We start from the raw sequence: 24,810 nt of genomic DNA, 5'->3' as shown, positions 1-24,810 counted from the left end.
CAAACCCATGAAGCTGTCAGGCCTGTGTTGATTGAGCACATCCTCTTTCTCCTTGGGTAAGCCCAGGCTCACCAGGGACCCTGAAAAAGCCGTTGGAAGTAAACGTTTCTTTCATCGACTTCTAATTTCAGATAAGAAATGAAGGCAGAAAAGGTTCAAATTATCCCATTTGGACCCATAGTTCTAAGTAAACAACACAATTTACAGTTATCTTGGCAATATAGAAACCAGTGATTTAAGGGTGGGCAAATGGCTTTGTTGGCCACATAATTACTAAGTTGCAATCCCCCTCCCTCCATTTAAAGTATCTTGACGTCGTAGCAGTGACACCTACTCTCTGTCTATAAAAATGTAGAGGTGGGGCTAAAAGAGTGGTGAGGGTATGGAATGGGTTGCTTAGTCAATATTATGTTGATGATGTACAAAGTTTTGACATCAATCAGTTACTTGGAACCGGCCAAGCACTTAAGGGCTGAATAGCCTCCTCTTGTTCCTATATTTTCCTAAATGTTCCAATGTTCTTATCCAATTAAACTTAATCAGTTGTCTGTTAGCTGTGGTTGGAGTTGCACACACAATGCTGACTACAGTACAGTATTTTCAACTGGGAAAAAAGATTTTATGACTCTATTTTATGTTTCTGATCTTTTTTTTCTTCTAATAAATAATATATGTTGTTTATATATGTCAGGTAACAAACTAATTTACCAGCTTACTTACAATAGAAAAGCCTTTGAATTGCATCACCAAAGTAAGACTCATTGCATAACAGTAGCAGCAATAATGAACTCAACTACATATCAACATACATATCATTCAGTGTATTTGGGTTCTAATTCTTATTTTGATTTGGTTTTTCATTACATCCTTAAAACTTATTTTTAAGAGTTTGCACTCATTAATGTTCATTGCAATATTTTCTCTAGTAAAGGTCATTACAGAATCTAAGCCCCTACACAGGGGCTTTTTTCTCATCAATGTGAGACTAAAGAGACACACTAATTTGCTTATTAGTCTAACCTTCACCACCAAAGAAAACCCCACCAGACTAATTGCATATTGTTAGCAGTAATATTTAACTCAAGTAGATCGTTCCAACATAATTATCAGCAATAATCTCTTGCTTTTAGTCTTACATGCAAAAAAAGCCATTGTTGGGAACTAACTAGAAGGATCTTGTAATAGTCTTTAGTAGGGAACATATTGCTATGTACTTGAACAAACTTTAAAGTTTAAGTTTCAGGGATGTTATGAAAAATGGAAACAATATAAGAATTAGAAACCATGACTGATACATGGGAGACAAAATAAACGGATTTTGTACATCCTATTTTCTCTATCTTTACTCCAAGGCATTCAAATGCATTTTAACTGTTTTACTAAATGGGTTGGTTGAAATTGCTATGTGATGGGATTCCAAGTCTGCTGGGCTACAACAGAACCAGCGCCAGGCTTCTGCAAGTGTGAATGCCAGACTGAATAACTAAGGAGGTGCTGTGCCCATTCGTGCACATTCCCTGATTAATGAGCAATCCCTTCTTCCAGCTCAAATTAATTGGTATGAAGGAGGCATTCTCTCTCTCTCTCTCTCGCTCCTTTGTCAGTGAAATGTACCTAATTAAGATCTCCCACCCTAAAACAGAGCACATATGCTTTTTTCAGGGTGGATTCAGTTTTCGTGAACGCACCAGCAAATAATGTGGCATTTTAATAAACACAGTATCATCAGATTGCATTCAGCTTGTGCCAGGTTAAGCCACATGGTGAGGCAGATATATGTAAAATGTTAAAAAGGATACAAAAACAATCCATTGAAGATCACTGTGGCTTTCAGTGGGATCATAAGAAGATCATGCATTATTAAACATTTTTTATTACATTTCCATATATTCAATTATATCGTGAGCTTTATTATATCCCACATAGCTATATGACTTTCATTAAATCTAATGATAGAAAAGTGCTGAAAATGTGTCTTGAGGGTACAGAAATGCTGTTCACTTTTGCTGTACCCCGTGTACCTCATCAATATATTTCTCAACATAATCCCAATTGTTTTGAGCTTTTTATTCACACATCCTGGGTCGTAAATTTACTGGGCAATAAAACCAGAAGCATTTATCAACTTTCACTGGGGAGTGCTCACCAAGAGTCTCATAAAGTGTCTTAGTGTATCCAGATCATGTTCCCTCCAGAAACAAAAACTCTGAATTAAATAAACAACTGTTATAGGAACATAAGACAGATTACAGCAATGGTATTAGAAATTGATTAACCCTATCATCACATTTATATTCATAGTCACATTATATACTGTATTTATTTTATCAAGTATTATGGTAAAACAATTTTCCCTATCCACCCATATATATATATATATATATATATATATATATATATATATATATACAGTATATATTACATTAACACAGATTTCTTCTTTTGTCGTTTTTTGTTTCAAGATGTAAAGCACAGATGCTGTAGGTTTTTAATAATTTATTTTCACATGAAATATTTGAAAGACAAATGCATATAAATAACAGTGAATATACAGCAATTGAATTGCAGTTAACTGTACTGTAGCTACCTTGTAACACTAATATCTATTTTACTTATAAGCTTCATTCAAATTAGTCCCCCTTTTATTGTGCTGAAAGACATTTTTGTTTCTTCGCTTAGGTTTTTATGTTAAATCAGGATATGAACATATTCCAGATGCAGCGTTTTTGCAAAACTGCTAGACCTGTTTGTCGAACTGCAGTGGATTCAGTAAAACAATGGAAGTGAAGTCATTAGCTACCAAGAAGCATCAGCAACTTTTCATCTATAGCGTTGTCACTGTTGAAGCCCATACGGTATGTGCATATGACATAGTTAATTAAGTGTGAGCATCTATAAAGCTATGTGTTTTGAAAGCAAGGTTTACAGTATGTCTAGTAAGGGTTATGTCATCCCTTCCCAACTGCAGTGGCAGACACTGCTTTGGCAAAAGTAATGGTTCAATACTATGGGGTATGTTATTATATGGCTGCACAGTGGTATAGTACGAGTAGCCATTGGTAGAATGATACTGCAGTTGTATCATATTTTGACATACGAGTGGTATCACAATGGCATGAATCAATACACACTCCACTGCTCCACTGTACAGGTTGACACAATATGAGGAACACTCTGCAGTATGTTTAGCACATCTATTGTCTTTGCTGTGGTCTGCGAATTGTCTAAAAAGTGTCCCCAGAGTAATACAGTGGCAATATCATGTTATCTATATATCATTTATTTTTAAGAGAGTTTGAAAGCATAAAGTCCACAGTTTCAAGGTTAAGATGTGCAATGCGATATCAATTCGCAAAAGTGTGTTGGATACAGGCTAGTACTTGAGAACAGCTTTTCAGCAGAACAATGGCAACACGTTGATTTGAAAAAGCAGTATTAGCAGGCCACACAATAGTCAGATTTACATGCATTACTGCTATTCAGACTACCAGCCAAAACTGCTTCATATATACTACACCTAGATCTTGAATAATTTAATTAATGAGTTACGATATTTGATGTTGATAACTATAAAACAGTCAGCAGTAGTATATTTAGAAAACCATAAAATAATTTTTAGTGTTCAGGGACAGACTTACTTTTGCTGCAGTGCAAAATGTACATGCATTTTGTATCTGCAACAAAGTGCAATATTTTTCCAAATCTATTGTGCTGCTATTGCTGGTGATGCTGTGGTCTGCTAAAGGTTCTGCTAGGGTTTGATCAGGGTAATACACCGGTATTATATCTCAATGTGTTTTTTGTTTTTGTTTTTTTTTACAGGACAAATGTGAGAATACTGATGTATAGCACAATATATATTTTTATTGTTTCAAAAAGCAGGTATTGCAAAGCTATAATCTGAATGATCAAACACAACTGGAATGAATTTACACTGGAATAGACATTCTTGTTTTAATGTTTAAAAAGCTGTGCCCTGTTTATTAGCAGGTTTCAGAGCATCTGTAATAGTTAAGCAGTGTAATAAACTCTCAGAAGGACACTTCTTCAGTTTTAAAGGTTCACAGCCATGCACAGTCTGATACAGGTACACTCACTAATAATAGTAATAATAGCTTTCTATTATCAGTGAAGTGTGTAGGAAATGAATGTCTTGCAGTATGTTCCACACACCAGACAACACAACCCTTCTGTAAAGGCCAGGAGTAACCCTTTGTTGATTGACTCATTATTGATTGATTTTAAATAGTTTCCAGATCCTCGCCAAGGGGCTTCAGTCACATTCAGGACCTTTTCACACAGGGGTCGCCAGGTCAAGTCAGTTCATTTAAAGGATTATCCTGGCGTGGACAATGCAAGGGTTGGGACAGGCTTCCTCCAGATCGGCAGTGCTGGACAGATGGCCTGACAGATTCCAAACTGGCATGCAGGAATAATTAGGTTAAATAGATAGGCTGCCTGCGATGTAGCGTATTGACAAGCTGATGTTTTCACATTTTCAAGACACTGTTTCTATAAAGCTTTTTTTGCAATATTGATTTTTTTTTTCTGAACTGTGAGAAATGTGAGGGACAATGATGCTGGCTTCAGTCTAGCTTGTGCTGGCAGCAACAAGCGACAACCTTATATTTTGTGTCGAGACACCCCAAAGCGCTGTACATATAGAACAGAGAAACTGCTTACTGTTCTAAAACACAGACCCAAAAGCGTGCAGAAGCCAAACCTACACCAATATTAAAATATTCAGACCTAAGCAGTTGCAAAGGCCACACTATAAAAGTCTTCAAGTTCATTTTGAAGGATAATTGTCAATCTACCTACTGATCTAGTTCTATCAACAGCATCTGTCTATCTATCTCTCTGTCTGCCTATCTGAATCTTAATTCCAATTTGTTGAAAATAATTATGTGCTTAGATTTCAATTAGGGGTTAACCCAGGGAATCAATGCAATTATATTTTAAAATAATCTAAATATTAAAAAAAAATAATAATAATTGAAAAATGGATGTATTCTATGCAAAGTGAATAAATACTCACATGTACCAGTTTCAAAAATCTCCCAAGGCTTTTCGACTTGACTCGAATGCTCTGGGTTTTTTTTTTAGATGAGCTTTTTTCAATGGTGATTCACTCAAGCTAAATGATCAGCTTTGAAAATTAAACAGCTTTGCTCTGTGGTAAACTTAAAATCATGTCGCTAAATATAGTGAAAGCTGAAAGCAGAAGTAAATCCTATTATAGACTTCTGAGGATCCTCCTGCCAATCAAAACATGTTTCACCTGCTGTATTCCACGACACACCACAAAGAAACCGCATTCATGACATCAACAGTCACATATTGCGTTTATATCAAGCTTTATTAGCAATGTTGGTAACCAGGTCACATGCTTTAAAAATGTATACAAGTTCTGGGGATTCCCCACAGCTGCAATTCTAAACATGGCAATCAGACACCTATCTGAGCCACTTAACGGTATTCAATTACAATGTAATATAGTTGGATTCATTATCCTGTACATAACCATTAAAGCAGTATACGTTTCTGGAAAACTTCTGTCTAATTTAGTGGGCTTTTTTCTCAGGTCTGTGTAACTTATTCATTCTGTTTGCCCGACAACATGCATCATACCCATTTTTCATGTCGGTTCATAAAGGATAAATACAGCTACAAACACTTCCCCTGCCAACTGAAGATCTTGTCAGATGTTAGTAGTCTGAATGGTAAGGAGGTACAATGTTGGAACAGGTGGAATGATCAATTCAAATTAAAATTCAAATGATAAAATTAGATTACACTTCTAAATAACCTAGAACAACTGTCGCGTTTCACAGGAAATGACCTCAATTAAAACAACATTTGCCTAATTATGATGAAATGCTACTTTCATGATAGCAAAGTATAATTGAATTGCAATAATGAATGTTTTTTCTTGGCAATTGCAATGTATGTTGCATTCTGTACTAAATAGTGCTAAGCACATAACTAGCAGGCCAATATTAACTAGATTTTGGGAGGCTATATATATCCTGCAATCCCCAGATCTATATCCAGTTTTTAGCATGTTTGGGATGAACATGAATGACAAATTCATCATGACCAATCCTCTGCCTACCAACTGTGAAATGTCCTGACTAGATTAGCATCCCTAGAGACGCTCGCCAGCACTTTGTGTGGTCAGGGCAAACAGTGACCCAATCCAGCGTAGTTGTAAAATGTAATTCATAGTAATGATTCAGAATTATTTTATTTGTACAGATTCGTTTTTACTTTTTTTTTTTTAGCGTAGGGTCAGTATAAAATATCTAAACAAATGTACACATTTGTATAAAACACACTAGAGTTAATAATTCTACATTTCCGCTTTCCTCTTAATGTTTGATTATTCACATTTTTACAGTGTTTCTTTTCCTTTTTTCAACTGTATTTGGTTAATATATTGCTTAAACCACATAAAGTTTTTTTCTTTATCTTGCTTTCTGTCTCATACTTATCTGAGTTTCTTCCTGTGAGGATGCAAGGCTTGACACAAGGACCTTCACAATACATTGGACAAAACACACCAAGGGCTGAAGCCCCAGTTAGTGCATGTTTATTTTACAAATTATAAAACAAAATGGTTAAACAAAAACTTCAAAAGAAGATACTTAAACTATTGTGGCTGGTTTCTGCACACAAAGCACTAAACAAGGCTTGTATCAGCACTCTCTGCCAGACAGCCTCCTGCTTTGGGCTTCTCTCAGGAACCGAGAGATTCAAACCCCCATTACTCTGAACTACCTGTGTTTTCAGATCCAAATCAATTGGAATGTCTGATATTCTGCACATGGAAATGAACACTATTAAGCAGCTCAAAGTTAACACTTTCCTAAGTTTGGCAAACGCACACATTTTACAAAACTATTGAACATTTACAACGTCAAATAACAGTAATACTGTCATTGAATGAATAATTTGACTCATTTAGACTGAATATGAGAGTACCGGTACAAAATAAATATGTTATTTACATAAATAAACCACCAAAATAAACACTATTTACAAGTGAGGGGTTTTCACACCATCACACCTGCTGACAAAAATCACCAAATAAAACATCCTGGAGAATGAATGTTCCCCAATGCTGTTTCAGGCGGTCTCAGTCCAATCTCTGAAGGGGACAGAGAATTAAAATATACTTTTCAGCAGTGTCCAAAATGCTGCAGTATTAGCACTGTTGTACATTCTTATTGGTCTGTTCCACCCTATCCCTCATTTTCAGTTAAATAAGCAACCGTCATTAGCAATTATTGTGTTGTACTGTATAACAATCGTCTCACCCCTTCTCAGGTTTGATAAATAATCAAACTGCAATTGACAGCATCTCTCTCTCTCTCTCTCTCTCTCTCTCTCTCTCTCTCTCTCTCTCTCTCTCTCTCTCTCTCTCTCTCTCTCTCTCTCTCAGAGATATTTACATTTAACAAGGCCTCCGTCCTGAAGCGCACCTCCAACCCTTTTGATTTTAATCATTGGTTTAGTGACTTACCCATGCTTAAGAAGTTACCATGTTCTGACTGAAAGGGCTGTGTCATGTGATATTTTGATAGCACCACTGATGTAGTGAATGGTACTTGTAGTGTAATGTTAGCATTCGCATGAACACAACGCATGGAGAAATGCACCAGACATTAGACAGCACCTGAATATAAAATTAGTGTACAGAAAACTAGAAACAGCTTATAAGAAATTATTGGGAAGGTTTAGCAGAGCCCTTAGCATAACACAGGAGGTAGTACCTGAGGATAGACTCTTTAAAATGCACCTACTCAACTGAGGAAACTATGATTCAGTATTATAGTTAACAATAAAGTAATTGTAGCTAACAAAATTAATCCATACCTTTTCTCCACCATGCACAGCCACGTACTTAGCAAACATGTACTGTATTTTCAATTTAAAACAAGATATATAGTATTACACCATTTTAATGAAATCTCTGTTTGTAAAACATGCTGTTAGGCTGTCTTGCACTTCCTGGGTCATTTCACCTGGAGGGTGAAATTGTTCCCATCCCTTCACCATGATTTGACCCAGAAGACACTGCTGGGGTGAAATGACCCAGGAAGTAAAGCAGTACCAGACTTCCTGTGGAGGGCAAGGCGGGCAAACTGGGAACTTCCTTCTTCTTGTGTAGCAGCAGACGTCTGCTTTAAAATGAAATGATGTTTTCTTAAAGAAAACTACACATTTGAGACCTGAAGTGAAAAATGGTACAGTATATGGAATTATTATGTTAGCTACAATTACAGAAGTGAACGACCAAAGGAGCATGAAGGTTACATTACCAGGGAATCCCAATGATATAGTCTTAAATAATCTAGTGTAATACAATATCTCGTCCAACAGTTAGGACAAATATCACGTGATTGCTATTAACTACTATTAAGATTTACTCTGACTCCTGGTTAACCCCCAATACTTCAAAATGTGTGTAGCTGGCCCTCCCCCCATATAACTGAGTCCTTTGTTATGCACATATGTTCTGTAATATCGAAAAGGTGCATGTCAGCTGCTACCCTGACAAAGGCTCTAACATATTCTGAAAGAGGGTTGATTGTACAATAGGTGCTAACATTGACGCTTCAAGTGATGACAGAACAATTTACACCCTTGTTACGTTGAATTGGTGCCGTCCTGACTGTCCTGTTGACAGTGTTATGGCAGGTGTTTCCCTGTAGACCTGCACTTGTAGCAGTCACTTCTGTTCTAGGTGGACCAAGCTAAACAAACTGCCAACACTATCATAGGGGCTTACTGGCACTATACTAAGCTGTCAGACCATACTTCTCAATTCCTTACCCATGATGTATGGAACATGGAATTCCATTAATTCTACCCAGGTTTTGAAAACCCTTGCCCTACGTAACCTTACAAAATTCCACCAGGGCACCATTAATACAGCACAGTCAATGGAAAGCATTGTCTTTTAAATAAGCACGCAATCAAGTAGGCAAGTGCCTTATTTTTCTAAGCTCCATCTCCCCCATCTTTTGTTGTGCACTTAAACCTAATAACCTGCTTTCAGATTGCATCGCCGTGAGGTTGCAGGTATGGGCAAAGGGAAACAGCGGCTCCATTAAGCTGAAAAGGCCAGCCACTGTGTTAATGAACATTCACAGTGAAGATAAGGAGCTTAACAGCAGGGTGTGGAAGGGAACAATCTTTAAAAACACAACTCAGAGCTGCTGCTGCATAATTACACTAAACCAGCTCTGTCCTGAACAAAAGGGACCACAAACTGGCTTTTTTTTTTTTCAGTTTACAACCAAGTGTGTTAATGTGCTAAGGGTTTTTAAAGGGCTTGGGAATCCATAAGTCTGCTGAATTGGAAACGTGTTGTCTTTCTTAAAGGAGACTCTACCTATCAATCTCATACATTACCAGTTTAACCAGTTGAATAGGTCTCTCTGCCCACAAACCCGTGTCGATTCTTTGTTTAGTACGCTTACCTGGCACTATGGTTTCGACTCCTTGATCTGAAAGTCGCGTTTTGGCTATTGAGAGCCCAGCCACTCCAGTTTGACCTAGCCACAAGAGAACGCCTCGGCTGTCTCTTCAACCCACTGTACCAATGAAAAAAGGAAATATTAGGACAATTCCTTGGCTTCTCAATACTCTGTACTCCAGGAACATTTCTTATGGCACTGGTGCTTCCAGTGAGGATCTCATCTCCTTGCTAAATCAATCCGAAGCATCAACCTCCAAGTCTCCGGTCCCATCTCCATTTGGCGAGGCCTCCACCGCTCAAGCAGCCCAGTCCGGGTCGGATTCCCCCGACATCATCTTAAAGTCCCCCATTCGTGCCAACTCCGTCTCCAACGCGGACATCCTCCAAGCCCTGCAAACAATGCAAGCTTCAGTCTCTGGGCTGGAAAAACGTCTCTCCTACCTTGAACGCCATCCTGTACCTCTCAGTCCTTCTGCATCAGCTTTCCTTGCCACTCCATCTCAGCTTCCCGCTGCGGCACCCTGTTCAAGCCCGCTCAGTTCCGGCCCTTCTTTTAATCTTTCTACAGCAGTAGCCAACTCCGATTCCCTCAACCCAGCTTCCCAGCTGCCCAGACCAGCCTTAGTCTCCAGCAAACTCTGTACACAAATTCAAGAAGGTAGGGGCATAAATCTAGTTCTTTTGCATCTCTGTTCCCTCGAGGTGCATGATAACAGAGTGTTGGACTGCGGAGAAGTATCCATTGTTTCAAAATCCAAAGACCCCCGGTTGTTTAAAAAACCTACTTTGGCAGAACTTGTTACTGCATTTAGTCTGTACAGAGACATTCTCTGTGATGCATTTCCTATGCACCGTCAGGAGATGGACATCTATCTTAGCCTTGTGACAGATTTGTCTATGAGATACGGAGGTTCAGCTTTTTGCGACTATCACAAGTCTTTTTCAGCTAAGGCCGCTGCAATTCTGGAACCATTTAATATCAGAGTTAGACAATGAGCCATTTTGTCGCCACTTCGCCAGTCTGAAAGTTTTTACTTGTATGGTTTGCAACTCCAGCTTTCACAGAACTAACCTCTGCCCCCTTTCAGCCTAGTCCACTTTAAACCAGAAAATGCAATCCCACGTTTGGCCGGAAGTTCCAAGCTGTAGTTCCAACCTCAGTTTTCAGTTAATTTACCTCCCCAGTCACGGGTTCCTCTTAATCCTTCTCTGCTCATTTACCCAGCCCAATCTAATGACAAACAAGGGAGGCAAGTTCTCTTTTCTGGTGGGAGACAAATCTGTAATAACTTTAATGAGAATGTCTGTTCATATTGCCCATGTACTTTTCTTCACATCTGTAGTTTCTGCAACGATAGCCACAGCAAATGACTAAGCCTTCCGTCTACCCCATTAATATAGTAGCGATGACGGTTGCTCTCATAGATCACCCAGATAGAGTTTTCGTTAGTTATATTATTTCAGGTCTGAATGATGGTTTCCCCGCTGGTATCTTAACTCCTCCCTCTGTTTCCCACGTTTGCAGTAATCTAAGATCTGCTCTAAACGATCCTGATTCTGTTGATATTTTGCTCAAGAAAGAAACTTCCAAAGGTTTCATGACCGGCCCTTTTCTTGAACCCCCCTTCCCGTCATTCCGTAATAGTCCACTGGGGGTTGCAACTCACAAATATTCAGGCAAGAAAAAGCTAATTATTGATATATCCTCACCTCATTCAGCTTCTGTTTCCAGCATTAACAACAATTCCCACTGATCAGTTTTCTCTACACTATACCAGAATCGATGATGCTATCCATTTTATTAAAACAGCAGGTCAAGGTGCCTGGCTCTCCAAGGCTAATATCACAGATGCATTCAAAGTCATGCCCATTCATCCTTCCCAGTGGCATCTCTTTGGAGTTCAATGGAAACAACAATTCTTTTTCTCAGTTCGCCTCACATTCAGTTGTAGGAGCAGTCCTCACATCTTCAATTCACTGTCTGAAGCATTGTGTTGGATTCTACTAAATAATTTCAAATTGCCATTCGTGCTCCATCTATTAGACGTCTTTCTATTAGTGGACTTTAAGGATCAGCCCCCTGCTTGTTCTATCTCGGAGTACCATGAGTACCACCACCTGCCTGGAATTCCTTGGGATTGAACTGGACTCCAAGAAAATGGAAGCATGTCTCCCCCAAGACAAATTGCATCGAATTTCAGACGTCTTAAAATCCTTTCAGGACAGAAAATCTTGTACTAAACATGAACTCCTCTCTACTGGGTCATCTTAATTTTGCTACAAGGATCATGCCACAAGGATGTTCATTTGTTTCTTATCTTTAAAACTAGCAGCTTCCGTATTCAAATTACAATACCATGTTAACGGGGTGCCGGGACGATATCAACCTGTGGTCCCACCTCCTCTCCAACTGAAACGGCATTTCCTTATTTTACAATAACTTACCTACTTCTGCAGACTCTCCCGGTCTCTATACCGATGCTGCCCCCTCTCGGGGCTTCGGTGGTATTTCAGGTTCCAAGTGGTTCTATGGGAATTGGCCCCTCGAGATCTCATCCCTTCCTTCCACAGAGCAATCTTCAGCGTTGTTTGAATTGTATCCTATTATTGTTTCAGTCGTAATCTGGGGACATAAATGGTCAAAAAAGGTCATAACATTTAATTGTGAAAACCTCTCTACAGTAGCTATTATCATTAAGGGCAGATCCTCTTCCCCTACAATCATGAAGATCATGAGAAAGCTCACCTGGGTTTCAGTGCTGGGAAACTTTAGAATCCAAGCAAATCACATCCCGGGTTCAAAAAACATAATCGCTGACTCTCTCTCTTGTTTTAATTTTCAGAAATTCCACACAATGTTTTCAGGAGACCCCCTACCGCATCCATGTCCAGGGTTCAAGGACCTCATATTGTATCAAATCTCCCAACATCCAGATATCTGAATCTGTAGTTAATCTCATGAAACACCAGAGCTGCTTATAATACAGGGTGGCAGTCTTACATCAAATATTGCTCCCTGTCACATTCATGCCTTATTTCCGAATCTTCCATCATAGAATTCATTATTTATTGCTTTTTAAAATGCAATCTCTCCCTTTCCACCATACGCCGATACTTGTCAGGGCTACAGTTTCACTCTCGTTTGCTCGGAATCACTATCCTTCCCCCATCCCGGATACAAATGCTGCTCCGTGCGATTCAAATAAATACTTCCAAACCTTCATCTTCCAAGTTGCCTATCACAGAGGAAGTCCTGGAATCCATGATCAACACTCTACACTCAGGCTGCTTTTCTCCATACAAAGATAGCAATGTTCGTCTCGGCTTTCTGTGGATTCCTACGATGCGGCGAAATCACATGCTGGAACCAGTCATTCGACCCATCCTCAAACCTCTGCATAGGAGAGCTCCATCATCAATCCCAGGTCACGTAATCTTTACTTTTAAAACATTCAAAATCAGACCAAGAAAAGAAAGGTGTGCATGTTTATTTATAAAAAACACATTGTATTATTTGTCCTGTTTCTGCTCTTGTCAGCTATCTGTCTCTGTGTCCGACGGCCAGCAACCAGGATCCTGTTTCTCACCCCGGAAGGGATAGTCGTGTCGGTGTCTCCTTCACGCTCGGCTTCCTCCCGACAACTACTCTGGACATCGTTCAGGATCGGCGCTGCAACTTCTGCTGCTTCCAGGAACGTTGCTCCACACCTAATCAAGGCTATGGGGAGATGGACTTCCGGTGCACATGAACTCTACATTCGAAAGAATGTCTCAGACTAATTATTAAATATATGTTACAGTAGTTCCATTAAAGGTGAAATAACTTCCAAGCAATAACTTGCCAGCAAAATTCCCATCTTATAGGCAAAGGTGTAGTTATATTTTGTTTGTTTACTGAACTTCTAGTAACACATATAATATGTAATGCTTTTCTCTAATTTCTACAAGTATTTCCACAGTGTCTTTCTGCATCCTGTCAGAATGCTTTACTTTACCATGTCTATGTGCGAGTGGCTTCGTTTGTGTTTGTGTCCACATTCGTAGTCGATGCACTGTTGCTGGCGTCCTCATCAGCATTTTTAGAAGACGTTCCTAACGTTCTTTTCGTTGTATCAAAAAAACTACTGACTGAATCAGACAATGTGGAGAGATGTGAGTCATGTGCCTTAGCTTGCCTATAGATAATAGTACTGGAACACACCAGTGCTTTTACAGACCCTGTTGTTGTGTTATCTGGTTAACGGTGGAAGATTGATGAAGCTGAGACCCTTGGAACTAAGGGCCAAATCCTGGCTCCTGCTGTGCTATCCTGAGGCATGAGTCCCCCTGAGTCTAAAACAAACATTTTCTTACGAGAATGTCATGCATCTGGTCACTGAATCAATCCAATCAATTACATCTTTTATTTTAGGAGGTAGGGTTTGACAAACAGAGGACAGGTTCTTGTTTACAATGAAACAGGGGAAAGGGAATTGAGACTGTGAGAATTAGGTCTGGTGTATCACTTAGATTCAATATGTTTGTGTGTATTTGTGTATGAATGCGTAGAAACTTGTGTGTATACATGTATGCATGCATTTACAAGTAAAATGAGCATGGACGTGCAGCACTGCATGAATTGCTAACATACATTTCTGTAACCTACCAGATATCATTTGACTTTTAAAACCTACAGTATAGGCCACAATTATTGTATCACTGAATTTTAGGATTGAGACTTAAGTGAAAAAAAAATGAAATACATGAACATTATTTAACATCATGTAAAGAACTACAAAAGGATATCGCAAAAGTCTCCTGGAAGGCATAATAGTAGTACAGTATTTCATGTTGGATTTCTAAATGTCAAGTTGTTAAATTGTCAGTTTTTCATCAAGTATATGGAAAACTACAAAGCGGTATGTAATTCAATGTTAACGTAACATTATTCAGCAGGTTTCATTCAGCTTTATGAATCAAAATGCATTAATTCTATAGGGTGATGCAACTTCTTTAGAGAGGAAGGGCAATTATATATCTCTTCACAACAATTACACCAGCCGTTTTTTCACAGATTGTTGTCAGCTTCAAGTTAATTAAATTCCTCAGAAAGACTGAACCTCAGAAACTAATTATTTTGTCAGTAGATTTTTGTTGTGGTTGGCAGATCAAGTGATTGGTTCTGTTTCTGAGGAAAAGAAGATAATAAAAATGCCTGTATTTAAGCAGCTCTGCTACAGTTGGCACCGTTCAACCCTATCACATAACATGAAGTGGCACTTGCTATAGCAAGGATTGGAAAAATCACATGCAGTTTTTGCTAGAGAAATTTTAGTTCTACAGTAGGTTGCATCCAAAACACCTTCAGAAAGGCCAAATAACACTGTATAAGTTTCAAAATCATTCATAATATTGCTGTAATAGCATGTGTTACTACAATCTGCAAAAATAATATTATTTATAAAACATTTATCACAGTAAAACTGCACAGCCATTTTGTAGTTATGCGTTTACTATAATTTACCATGGATTGCCATGTTTTTTGTCAATTCTTTACCATACCCCTCTGTGCTTTACAATGCTTACCTATGCTTTACCATAGTTTCTCTATGCTTTATTACACTGCTATGCTTTTACTATGAGAAAAAATTTTAAGTGAGTGGCTACGTCATAAGCCATTTGAAACGTCATATTATCAATTACTATACTTTTGTTTTTTAAGAAATATGATTAAAATATGTTATCAATAATTATATTAATATTTTCTAAATAATTCTGAAGAATTCTGCATGTAGTTATACAGTGTTATGTGGCCTTTACATAGGGCTAGATTCTCCATGCAATTTACTCATTAGAACGGTTTTTCCCTGAAAGGAAAACACATCTTTTACAATCAGACTGCTTTTGACCCATTACATTATTGGGTTTTTTTTCTTTGTTTTTTGTATTTAAGAAAATGTGCTTATTATGATAATGAGGAGTAAATAGCTTAGAAAATTTACCGATACAGTAAAAAAATACAGTATTCAGAAGACATGAATTTGTATTTCCCCATAGCCAATAACAGATTTTTTTTTTTTTTTTTTTTTTTAAATACAGAGAAGTACTGTATGTTACATTATATCAAATATATCGATATTGTTCCGCTGGCATTGTTGTCATGAACTGTAGCAAACCACCTTAATCATTATGTTTTGTGCAGAATCATTTGCTACCTTGTAGCAGAGAGCACATTAAGAATCCCAACTGAGAAACAATTGAAACCGTTTTCTTTTGGGATGATTCAACTGTTCATTTGATGGGGTTTTTTTCCACCATCTTGCCAAATCAATTTCAACTCCTTTCAAAAGATAAATTATAAGACTTCAATTTGTTTTAATGACTTAGTTCTCTGCTGAGTGTACGGAATGTAATTACAGCAGCATGAGTTAAAAATGCATACAATTAATCAAATACAGTAGCAATTAAATAATCTGTTACTCGTTTTTAAAGTGTCAGCATTATTGAAAAGGGTTAGCTACAACCTTACAGAAAAGTTTTAAAAATACCATTCAGATACCAGCATGAATAAACCTAGCCATAGCTACAATGTTGATTTATTACACCGTGTTTGTGAAACTGTAACACCTTTGTATTTGTAATGATCTGCTCCTAGCGGCCGATGAGTTAATAATACTAACATCAGCATATAACACGCACTTGCCTCTCGACTGCGTAGCTTGATCTTTAGTTGAATGGTAAGACATTCATCATTGAACTGTTCAGTTGATGGTTCACATCCAGCCCTTGCATTCAATTCAATGGGCTGAGATGCCAATGCATTACATAGTGATATGGTACCAAGTTGACAAGGTTCAAAGATATTTTATATTAGAACATAAGAAAAGTTTTGGAACTAGAAAAGGCTGTCTGGCCCATCAATGCTCATCCCTTCATAGCACACTATTTGCCCCTTAGAGGTTCTTTTTTTATGTTTTAGATGTAACTGCTTAACCTGGTTTGCTATTCCATGATTTTTTTTAAAAATGTGCTTCCTACCTTCTGTTCTAAACCTTTAATCAGTTTCCATGTATCTTGTCCTCCTCTTTGTGCTCAATTTGAAGTAGTGACATGAGTTAACTTCACCTATGTTTTGAAAGGGATAGCGCTAATATGACTTGTATATGATGTCTACCGTTATTTTGATTGGCTACTCTTGTTAAACGTACCCCTCCGATTGGCTGAACAGATTTCTGGAATTCAGGCCAGCTGCATCAAACACAAACAAAATCCTTCTTACAGTATTTAGTTGATTCTTAAACAATGGTATCACCTGGGGGAAAAAAGCATATTACGTTATTACAGAAAATACATTTTTATTTGATTTACAAATACAGTCACGGAGGACAGGAACATACAGTGTTGATGAACATGTGGGCTTGGTGTTCATGCATGCAAGTCATGGGCAAATGCTCTTAAGTTTCCACGTAAAGTATCCAGACGGGCCAAAGCCAAGTCACCCTACAGTGTCCTGTGTGCTTGGCAAGTTGCATGCAAATTACCGGGCCTGGCCAATGGCGGACCTCAATTTGTATTAAAACATTTATTTAAAACTAGATTACTCATAATATAAAGATACAAATGCTACTAAACATTATACAGCTTGCTTGTGTTTAGAAGTAACCTTATACAAGTTTAACAAAGTAAAAGCATAACAAAATGTTATAAAGCATGGTGAAAGCCCTGTCATGCATAGGGAAGCATTTAAAAGCACAGAGAGGTAAGGTAAAACAAAATACAGAATACAAAATAAAAAAAGATTGCAACTATGGGAAATGCATAGTAAAACCATGGGAAAAGCCTGGGAAAACTGCAAAATAAGAGCCTGTACTTTCCATTTGTGCATGTAGGCCTATACAGGTATGTACATTACTGAGGTAAAACTCACAATGATGAAAACAATAGCCTTCTTATCATCCATTTCTTAACGTTACCTCCGAATTGTTGATTGAGTGTTGGAGTGAAGGCCTCCATTTAGGTTTAAAAGTAAATAAAGATGTGTTTGTTCATAGATAGATACGGGCAGGTGGACTCATTCCACAGAAACAGCACTGAGAAACAGACAAAGAGAAACGTGCTTCTTTTAATCTGTGCCGTTTCATTACTTACAAAGAATGGTGTGGTGTCGTCGGGCTGGGGGGGCTGGGGGGGGGGGGGGGCTACAAAGTGTGCCGATTGGGAGACGCAAAGTAAATGTATTGTTAAACAAGGAGTTAATCACTTTAGTGGCACATGTGGGTGTAAAGAAGTGTGCTATCCCCTGGGGCAAAGTCCCCCCCAGTTGCATTTACATGTCAGTTATGCAAAATTGTAGTTGTTGAATGAAAGCTTCCCCTCCCCAGTGCATGCTAGTGTTTGGCTGGTTGGCTGCTGGCAGCCTGTTATATTCAGAAACTGGTTCAGTCAGGGCCACTGCACATGTGTGGATCTCCTAAAGAAGAGAAGGATTGCCGTTTTTAGGCACATCAAGTGGATGCTTAACAGTAAGAGGGTCTCGTTTTCAGGCTTGCTTGATATTCTTGCTTGAAGTGTTCGGGTTTCTGGATTTAGAGAGGAGCGTTACAGGGCTGTCTGGCCCAGGGTCTTGTACAGTAAGTACGTTTGAAAAGCTTTTTGTTTTTAGCCGGCTCTTAGATTTAGATGTTTATTATGGATGAGAGTGTATGCATTGTGTCATGAAAACAAGTTTCATTTTACCACTGACATTTTTAGTTTTTTTTTTTTTTTAAATTAATGATTTTTATCATATTAAGTAAAGGTGATACTGTTCTTAAATGTACTCATGTACTATACAATTTAAATATAAAAAGTATATAAAGTGACAGTACAGATTATCTGAAAACAAAGCTTATGTGTTAATAAAATAAGTGCAAAACATTTGTAAATTATTTTTTTACTTGAGTAAAAATCCAATCTCTATAGTATAATGCTTATTTAGGCATTTTGCAATGTGTGTGTTTTTGTTTTTCTGTATAAGCGTGAACTTACAACAAACACACACACAAAAAAAATCAAAATGCAAGGTCCCCTATTTTGCCAGTGCAGTTTATTTTAGAGCCAGTAATAAAATCTGAATGTTATTGGGTTTGTTTCATCGTCTGTTTGCTCCAGGAAGCATCCTGTATAGCTATCTATTGACAGATCCCTGCTGTCGGGCAACTGTGAAGAGTTGACAAGCAGTTGTTCCGAAGTGATGTTGTGTTTGCCTCATCACCTTCAAAGTGGGAAAGGGTACTGAATAGTCAATGCTAGACAAATATATAAACGTCTGTATTTGCAAATACCTTTATAAAAGTTTACCCTGGCATGTTTGCAGTTGTACCATGCTTGTCCCATGACATTTAACATAGTTTACCCTGGTTTGCCATGTTTTTTTAATATATTTTAGTATACCTCATTCTTTACAATGCTTACCAGTGCTTTACCAGGCTTTCACTATGCTTTCTTGCACTTTGCTATTTAGTAACTGGGTTGTACAATTTGTGTTTGGCTACTTGCATTTAAGTATTTTTCATTAGACTTCCAAAATGTTATTCCAAATACCTGAACAATAAAAAAAAACCATAGGGGGGGATTCACAAAGTGTTTTATTCAAAATTAGCACATTAGAACAGTAGTTACTGTTACATTTAACAATAACAGCCCTTGAATTAAAATCCACAGATGCTTGTTTTGAGTATTGTATCTTTAATGGTTGTTTTTCTCCCTGGTGCTAAAAAAAGGGGGCTAATGACACATTGCAGTAAGTGGCTTTTCTTCAGGTTAATACACAAGTATTATAATTGCAATAGCAAGAGCATATACGTCATCTTATCAAAAGCACTTTACAAAAGAAATACACTGTACAGCCAATGTATTAAAAGCAAGGATGTTCTTCTAAGCTGGGTACAATTACCTAGTAAATGAGTATTATATATGCCCAGTTAAGGCAGGGAGCAGATGCTGGTGATGCTGTAAGCCGTGCTCTGGAAGCCACTTTCTAGCTTCTGTCACCAGAGAGATGACTTGAAAGGGTCTAAGCTTAGTCCCGAGTGGGCTGTAGTCCACAGCTAGCACCACCTGGGTTCACATGCATCCAGAGGATAGGGTGTAAATTAAATATTCATGGCCAATTATTGATTACAGTGATTATGATTACCAAGATCCTCCTGCAGTCACACTGAGAAGTAGGTAGGAAGCCAAGCCTGATACTCTCTCTCTCTAGGGCTGCAATTTCAGAGCATGTCACTCTGAAATATATTGCACTGTGTCTGGGAAATAGAAAGTCACTGACACTGGCTGGGTCCACATTCGCTTTTGTTAATAAATTCATATTTTCCTCCAAACTGCAAGTCCAAAAGATTAAGCTACTGCCTTGCTTTCTTATATCAGGAGATATATAAACAACAGGCCATGTAAAAAAAAATAAAAGGATTTCATCCCTAACTTCAAATATGAAGTTGATTTTTCTGAGGTAAAACCTTATACGAAACTGTGGAAAAGTGGTTAACTATGTGCAGGTGAAGGTAACGTTTTTTTCAAATCCAATGGCCTGATGGCAAAATAACAGTAAATAATAACAATGGTAATGAAGCCATACAGCGGCGTGTATTGCTTATTTGTAATCCGCGGGTTGGCCCCGAAATAATAACAGTCCTGTTTTTAGTTCACACACACGTAACACATACAAAACACCAACACCTGTCCACAGTGTGTGCTCTAGTGCTCGTGGTGAATACAGCTCTTTAGTGCAAACAAAAGTGCAGTGTTGTTGATCCGGGTTTAGTGCCGGCCTTTGGTAACAGCTCCGGATCGTATTAGGCGTCCAAATAATCGCAAACAGTATTATTAACAAAAAACAAACAAAGCACTCACGTTTCGCAACACAGGTTCTCCTTCTGGTCTTTTAAGTTAACTATTCACAAAGGAACAGATCACATCACTACGTCTCCTTTTTATAACGTCACCCATGACCCCTTGGTCAACGAGTAAATCCGCTCCTCCAATCCGTGGATGCCACGTCGTTTCCCGTCCAGGTCATATATATATAACATTTAAACATGCATTCTCTAGTCTAGCACCCACTCCAAGTTTATAAAAAGATTCATTTATCTGAATAAGGACGTTTTGCACGACCGATATTCCATGCTAGGACTCTTCGTTTTCCGGTTTTATTTTTCTGATCACGTGATGCTGTTGTTTTTTGTTTGTTTTTGCCGACTTTCAATTAAACTCTTGGAAAAGTGTTGATTGTGAAGCAAGTTCACTTTAGTTTTTTTCTCCCATGACTTGATTGAGACTGTGATTCTGTTTCATTGATAATGTAAAACGAAAAAGGCAGCTCCTTGTTTTGAATACAAACTGAACGCAAACAGCGAGTGAAATTAAATGTATTTAATTAAATCGTAATTAATTAAGAAGAAACTATTATTTGCAAAACAGGTTCTAACATTTTTGCAACAAGTCATTAAGATTTTAAATCCGGGAAAAGCATTAACTGAACTCGCTTTTTGTGTTCGGTTTGACTTAAAAATAAGGAGCTGCCTTTTTTCACATTATCAATTAAACAGAATCACAGTCTCATTCAAGTTAAGGGAGAAAAAACTAAAGTGATCTTGTTTCACAACCAACACTTTTTTAAGAGTTTACTTAAGAAACAGAGTCGGCACAATATAACTTTAAAGGGGCATCACGTGACCAAAAATAAAAACCGAAAACAAAGAGCCCTATTCATGCCACACAAAATTCACTTGAGTTGTTACATCAGCTTCTTTACTGAACGCCAAAAGGAGCATCTTCTGACTGCTGAGGCATGCTTTAAGAGGCCAACTTGTTTCTTCTCAAGTCTGATCCAGGAGGATATTCAGATGAAAATGTGTTGTGATTTGTAAGCAATTTGTTGCAGAGGAGACAGCGAGGTTTACCGCTGTTTTCACTGAAAGCAAACTCTTCCATTCTGACTTAAGGCATACTTTCATTTATTACTTGTTGATGGTTTGCTCAATGCCATTGTCTCCACGAAACAACAAGCACTTCATTCAAACTTATGAAATTCACTTTCAACTGCACATCTGGCGTGCGGTGTCGAAGGTCATCAAGTGATGAAATATCCTTGAAGGCTCAAAGAAACAGGAGAGAGAGAAGAAAGAATAATAAACACGAATGAGTACAGAGAACAAAATAATAAACTTGTTGTGTTTATTTTTGCTTGTTCTCTTTTCGTGTTTGTTTATTATTCTTTCTTCAGTTCATTGGAGCCGCAAAGTATGCGTCACCCAGCATTTCACTGGAAGCCACATGCAGCTCGCGACCTGCGGTTTGGCCACCTCTGTTAAAGAACATGTTTCTATCGACATTCTCCATTGGCCTTGCACATGGTAAATTGCAACTCCCTGGGACACTGTCAAGCGCTGGTCTGTCTGGATACTTTTCATGGGAGTTCTCTGCTACACTATGAGTTCTTTACCCATGACTTGCATGCATTAACACTAAGTTCACGAGTTCATCAACACTGTGTTTCTATCCGCAAACAAAAATGCATGTTATATGTGAAGGACCACATATCTATCAATCTACTCTATCTATCTATCTATCACTCTATCTCTATCTATCTATCTATCTGTCTATAGGTTTGTTTTTTTGTTGTTTTGGGAGTGCTTGTGAATATAGTGCTCATGGTCAGTGCCACAGTGACTGCTGTTAGGAAGCAGCTAGGAGAACTTCCCTTCTCACCTCACCTGTCCTGCTAATTAGTCATGAGTCCCCCTTTATTTATGCAGTACTCAGTATTTATAATTTAGTATAGTGCAAGCTGAAAGGCTCGAGGTATTGAACAAAACAAAATCTTTTCTTGGCTTTACTGGTAAAGACAGATTTTTACATTGAGCATGGCTGTGGAACATGGCAGTTTATCTCTAGTTAATCCAGCTAGTCTTTCTCCTGGCTCTAGATCTTTCCTGTCAATATCAATCAAGTGATACCTTACAGGGTGATGAATGACCTCTACAGGCTTACTGACCCCTGGATCCAGGAGGTCAATCCCATTTCAAGCTAGTGAACCCAGCCTAGCAACGCAATCAAAAAACCCATGCCATTTCCAGACCAAGGTCACATCAATTATACGGGTACCTTTATAAACTGAAATACTTGGATAATACAGACATGGCTTACACAAGAGCATCGTAAGATGTGTATATTATATTCAGTGTTTTATTTGAAATATTGAACTAATTTACTTATTACATAAGGATTATAAACTCTATTTTAAGGATATCATTTTATTATAGTATTTTTAAATGTTAGTTCATGAGTACAATCTTCATTTTTATAATAAGTTCATATGTATATGTGCAGGGTGTCATTTTGCATAGATTGAGCAGCTTCACTTCACGGTCCTCTCCCTCAAACTGCAAAAGATGACATCTCTTCTTACATGTATTTTAGTACTAAACTATACACCCAGTATTACCTTTCAAGGTTTGATCAATATTACCACCAACTAATTTTACATACAACTTTCTTACAACAAACTGTTCCTGGTCGTATATTATTATTATTTGTTTATTTAGCAGACACCTTTATCCAAGGCAACTTACAGAGACTAGGGTGTGTGAACTATGCATCAGCTGCAGAGTCACTTACAATTACGTCTCACCCGCAAGACGGAGCACAAGGAGGTTAAGTGACTTGCTCAGGGTCACACAATGAGTCAGTTTAGCTCTTTAACGTATCATGCTAAAAACATTTCCCTTTTAATTCTAGGTTCACTAGTGGAAGCCGTGTTGATGACTCACAGTGGCTATGAATGCACTACATGTAGTTCCCGCTAAGGCAAAACCAGCTTCCTCTTTACTTTCGCACTTCCTAGAGCCAAGAAAACATGGGAAGTGTCAGTAGCCTGATATCAGGACACAGTTTTCACAGCAAGCACTGCCGGGCCTCTGAATACAAAGTGAAGAAGACAAGCAAGAAATCAAGCCGTGGTGCCGACGGCCTTCTGAGGTATGGTTTCTCCCAGGACTCCACCAACAACACCACCAAAGCCATCTCCAAACTGGGAAAAAGTGAGGACTTCTTTTATATCAAATTGAGCCATAAAACTAGAGTGCCTCACAAAAGCGAAGGTGCAAAACCGTCCGTCGGAGAGGAGGTGAAGAAAACACAAGCTGGAATGGAAGCTGTTTGCTCCACACCGCCAAAACTGGTGCCGTTCTCCGGAAAACTCGAAAAGGTGAGTTAAGAATTACAGCTCACTGTTGCATATTGGTCTCCAGTGTTGTACATGGCTGCTGTTCCTTCAAAGCCTCCTTAAGCCTTCCTTTATTGTAGGTGTACCGTACCTGAGTTGTCTGTTGATAGTTTTGTAACATTGCACCCTATTCAGAAAACGTGTCTGTATTAAGACATTTTCTTTTTTCTTTTAAGAGTGTAAATAGTTCTGGAAATAAACTTCTAATCTTCTCTATGACAATTACTTAATTTAATTAATCAAAATGGGTTTTTAAAGAAAACAGTCCTTAAGAAAACATTCTTCAGTATATATATATATATATATATATATATAGAGAGAGAGAGAGAGAGAGAGAGAGAGAGAAATATATAGATATAGATATAGATGAATAGATAGATAGATAGATAGATAGATAGATAGATAGATACTGTATAACAGGAATTAACCCTCACAGTGATCTGTTTATTTTCAAATAATTTATACAGTATTTATAAATCAGCTGATAAATGTGATATTAGCCACAGGAATGTAATCATGGCACATCAATACAGTCCCCACATGTTCTACTGAGTGAGATTGAAATTAATACCATCCCTTTACTGAAATGCTAAAAGGTTTATACTGTCAAGCCAGCTTCATTAAGTCTTAAGATTGAATAGAAATACCTTGATCTTCTGAAAGATTTGCTGCAGTAGGGCCATGCTTGAGCAAACCTCCTCTCAATGGCTCTTTATGCCTTTACTTAGGCATATTGAAAATATTGCTGTCTTAGGAATTAAGTCACTGCACAAGAATGCTGAATCAACATACTTACCTTTCTCACCCAAGGGTTGCTTATTATTAATATGAAACAGCAATGCAATCTGTCTTAATGGAGCTGCAGGTGTGTGTGTGTGTAGAGGCAACAGGAGGCAGTATAAATAACTTGGGTCTTTCATGATGGGGTCCTTCTACCAAGATCTGAAGGCAATTTATTGCACCAGCCTAGCCATTTTATTGACCCCTATAAAAGCTTTTCATGGTACATGTGGCCTGTAATTTTGTAGTTGCGTCTGCTCATGTATGTAAGGCCATGTTTTTGCAATGCCTTACTCGT

At 38.1% G+C, this 24,810-nt stretch overlaps 1 protein-coding gene across 3 annotated transcripts in view; it reads left to right on the top strand.

Annotated features, from left to right (window-relative positions):
* LOC117416425 (leucine zipper putative tumor suppressor 1-like) overlaps positions 1-24,810 on the top strand; it is a 48,240-nt gene that overhangs the window by 17,242 nt on the left and 6,188 nt on the right. Inside the window, exons 1-2 of one of the 3 annotated variants that reach the window (XM_059008519.1) lie at positions 17,663-18,096; positions 23,246-23,714. In XM_059008519.1, coding sequence (XP_058864502.1) covers positions 23,364-23,714 — 351 coding nt within the window. In that variant the 5' untranslated portion in view covers positions 17,663-18,096; positions 23,246-23,363. Of the gene's footprint in view, positions 1-17,662; positions 18,101-23,245; positions 23,715-24,810 lie in introns of those variants that run through there. The other 2 variants (XM_059008520.1, XM_059008518.1) reach the window with 2 other exon arrangements.

The sequence above is a fragment of the Acipenser ruthenus genome, chromosome 37 (genome assembly GCF_902713425.1).
Source record: "Acipenser ruthenus chromosome 37, fAciRut3.2 maternal haplotype, whole genome shotgun sequence".
Taxonomy (NCBI): Eukaryota; Metazoa; Chordata; class Actinopteri; order Acipenseriformes; family Acipenseridae; genus Acipenser; species Acipenser ruthenus.
This window is presented reverse-complemented; position numbering and strand designations above follow the sequence as displayed.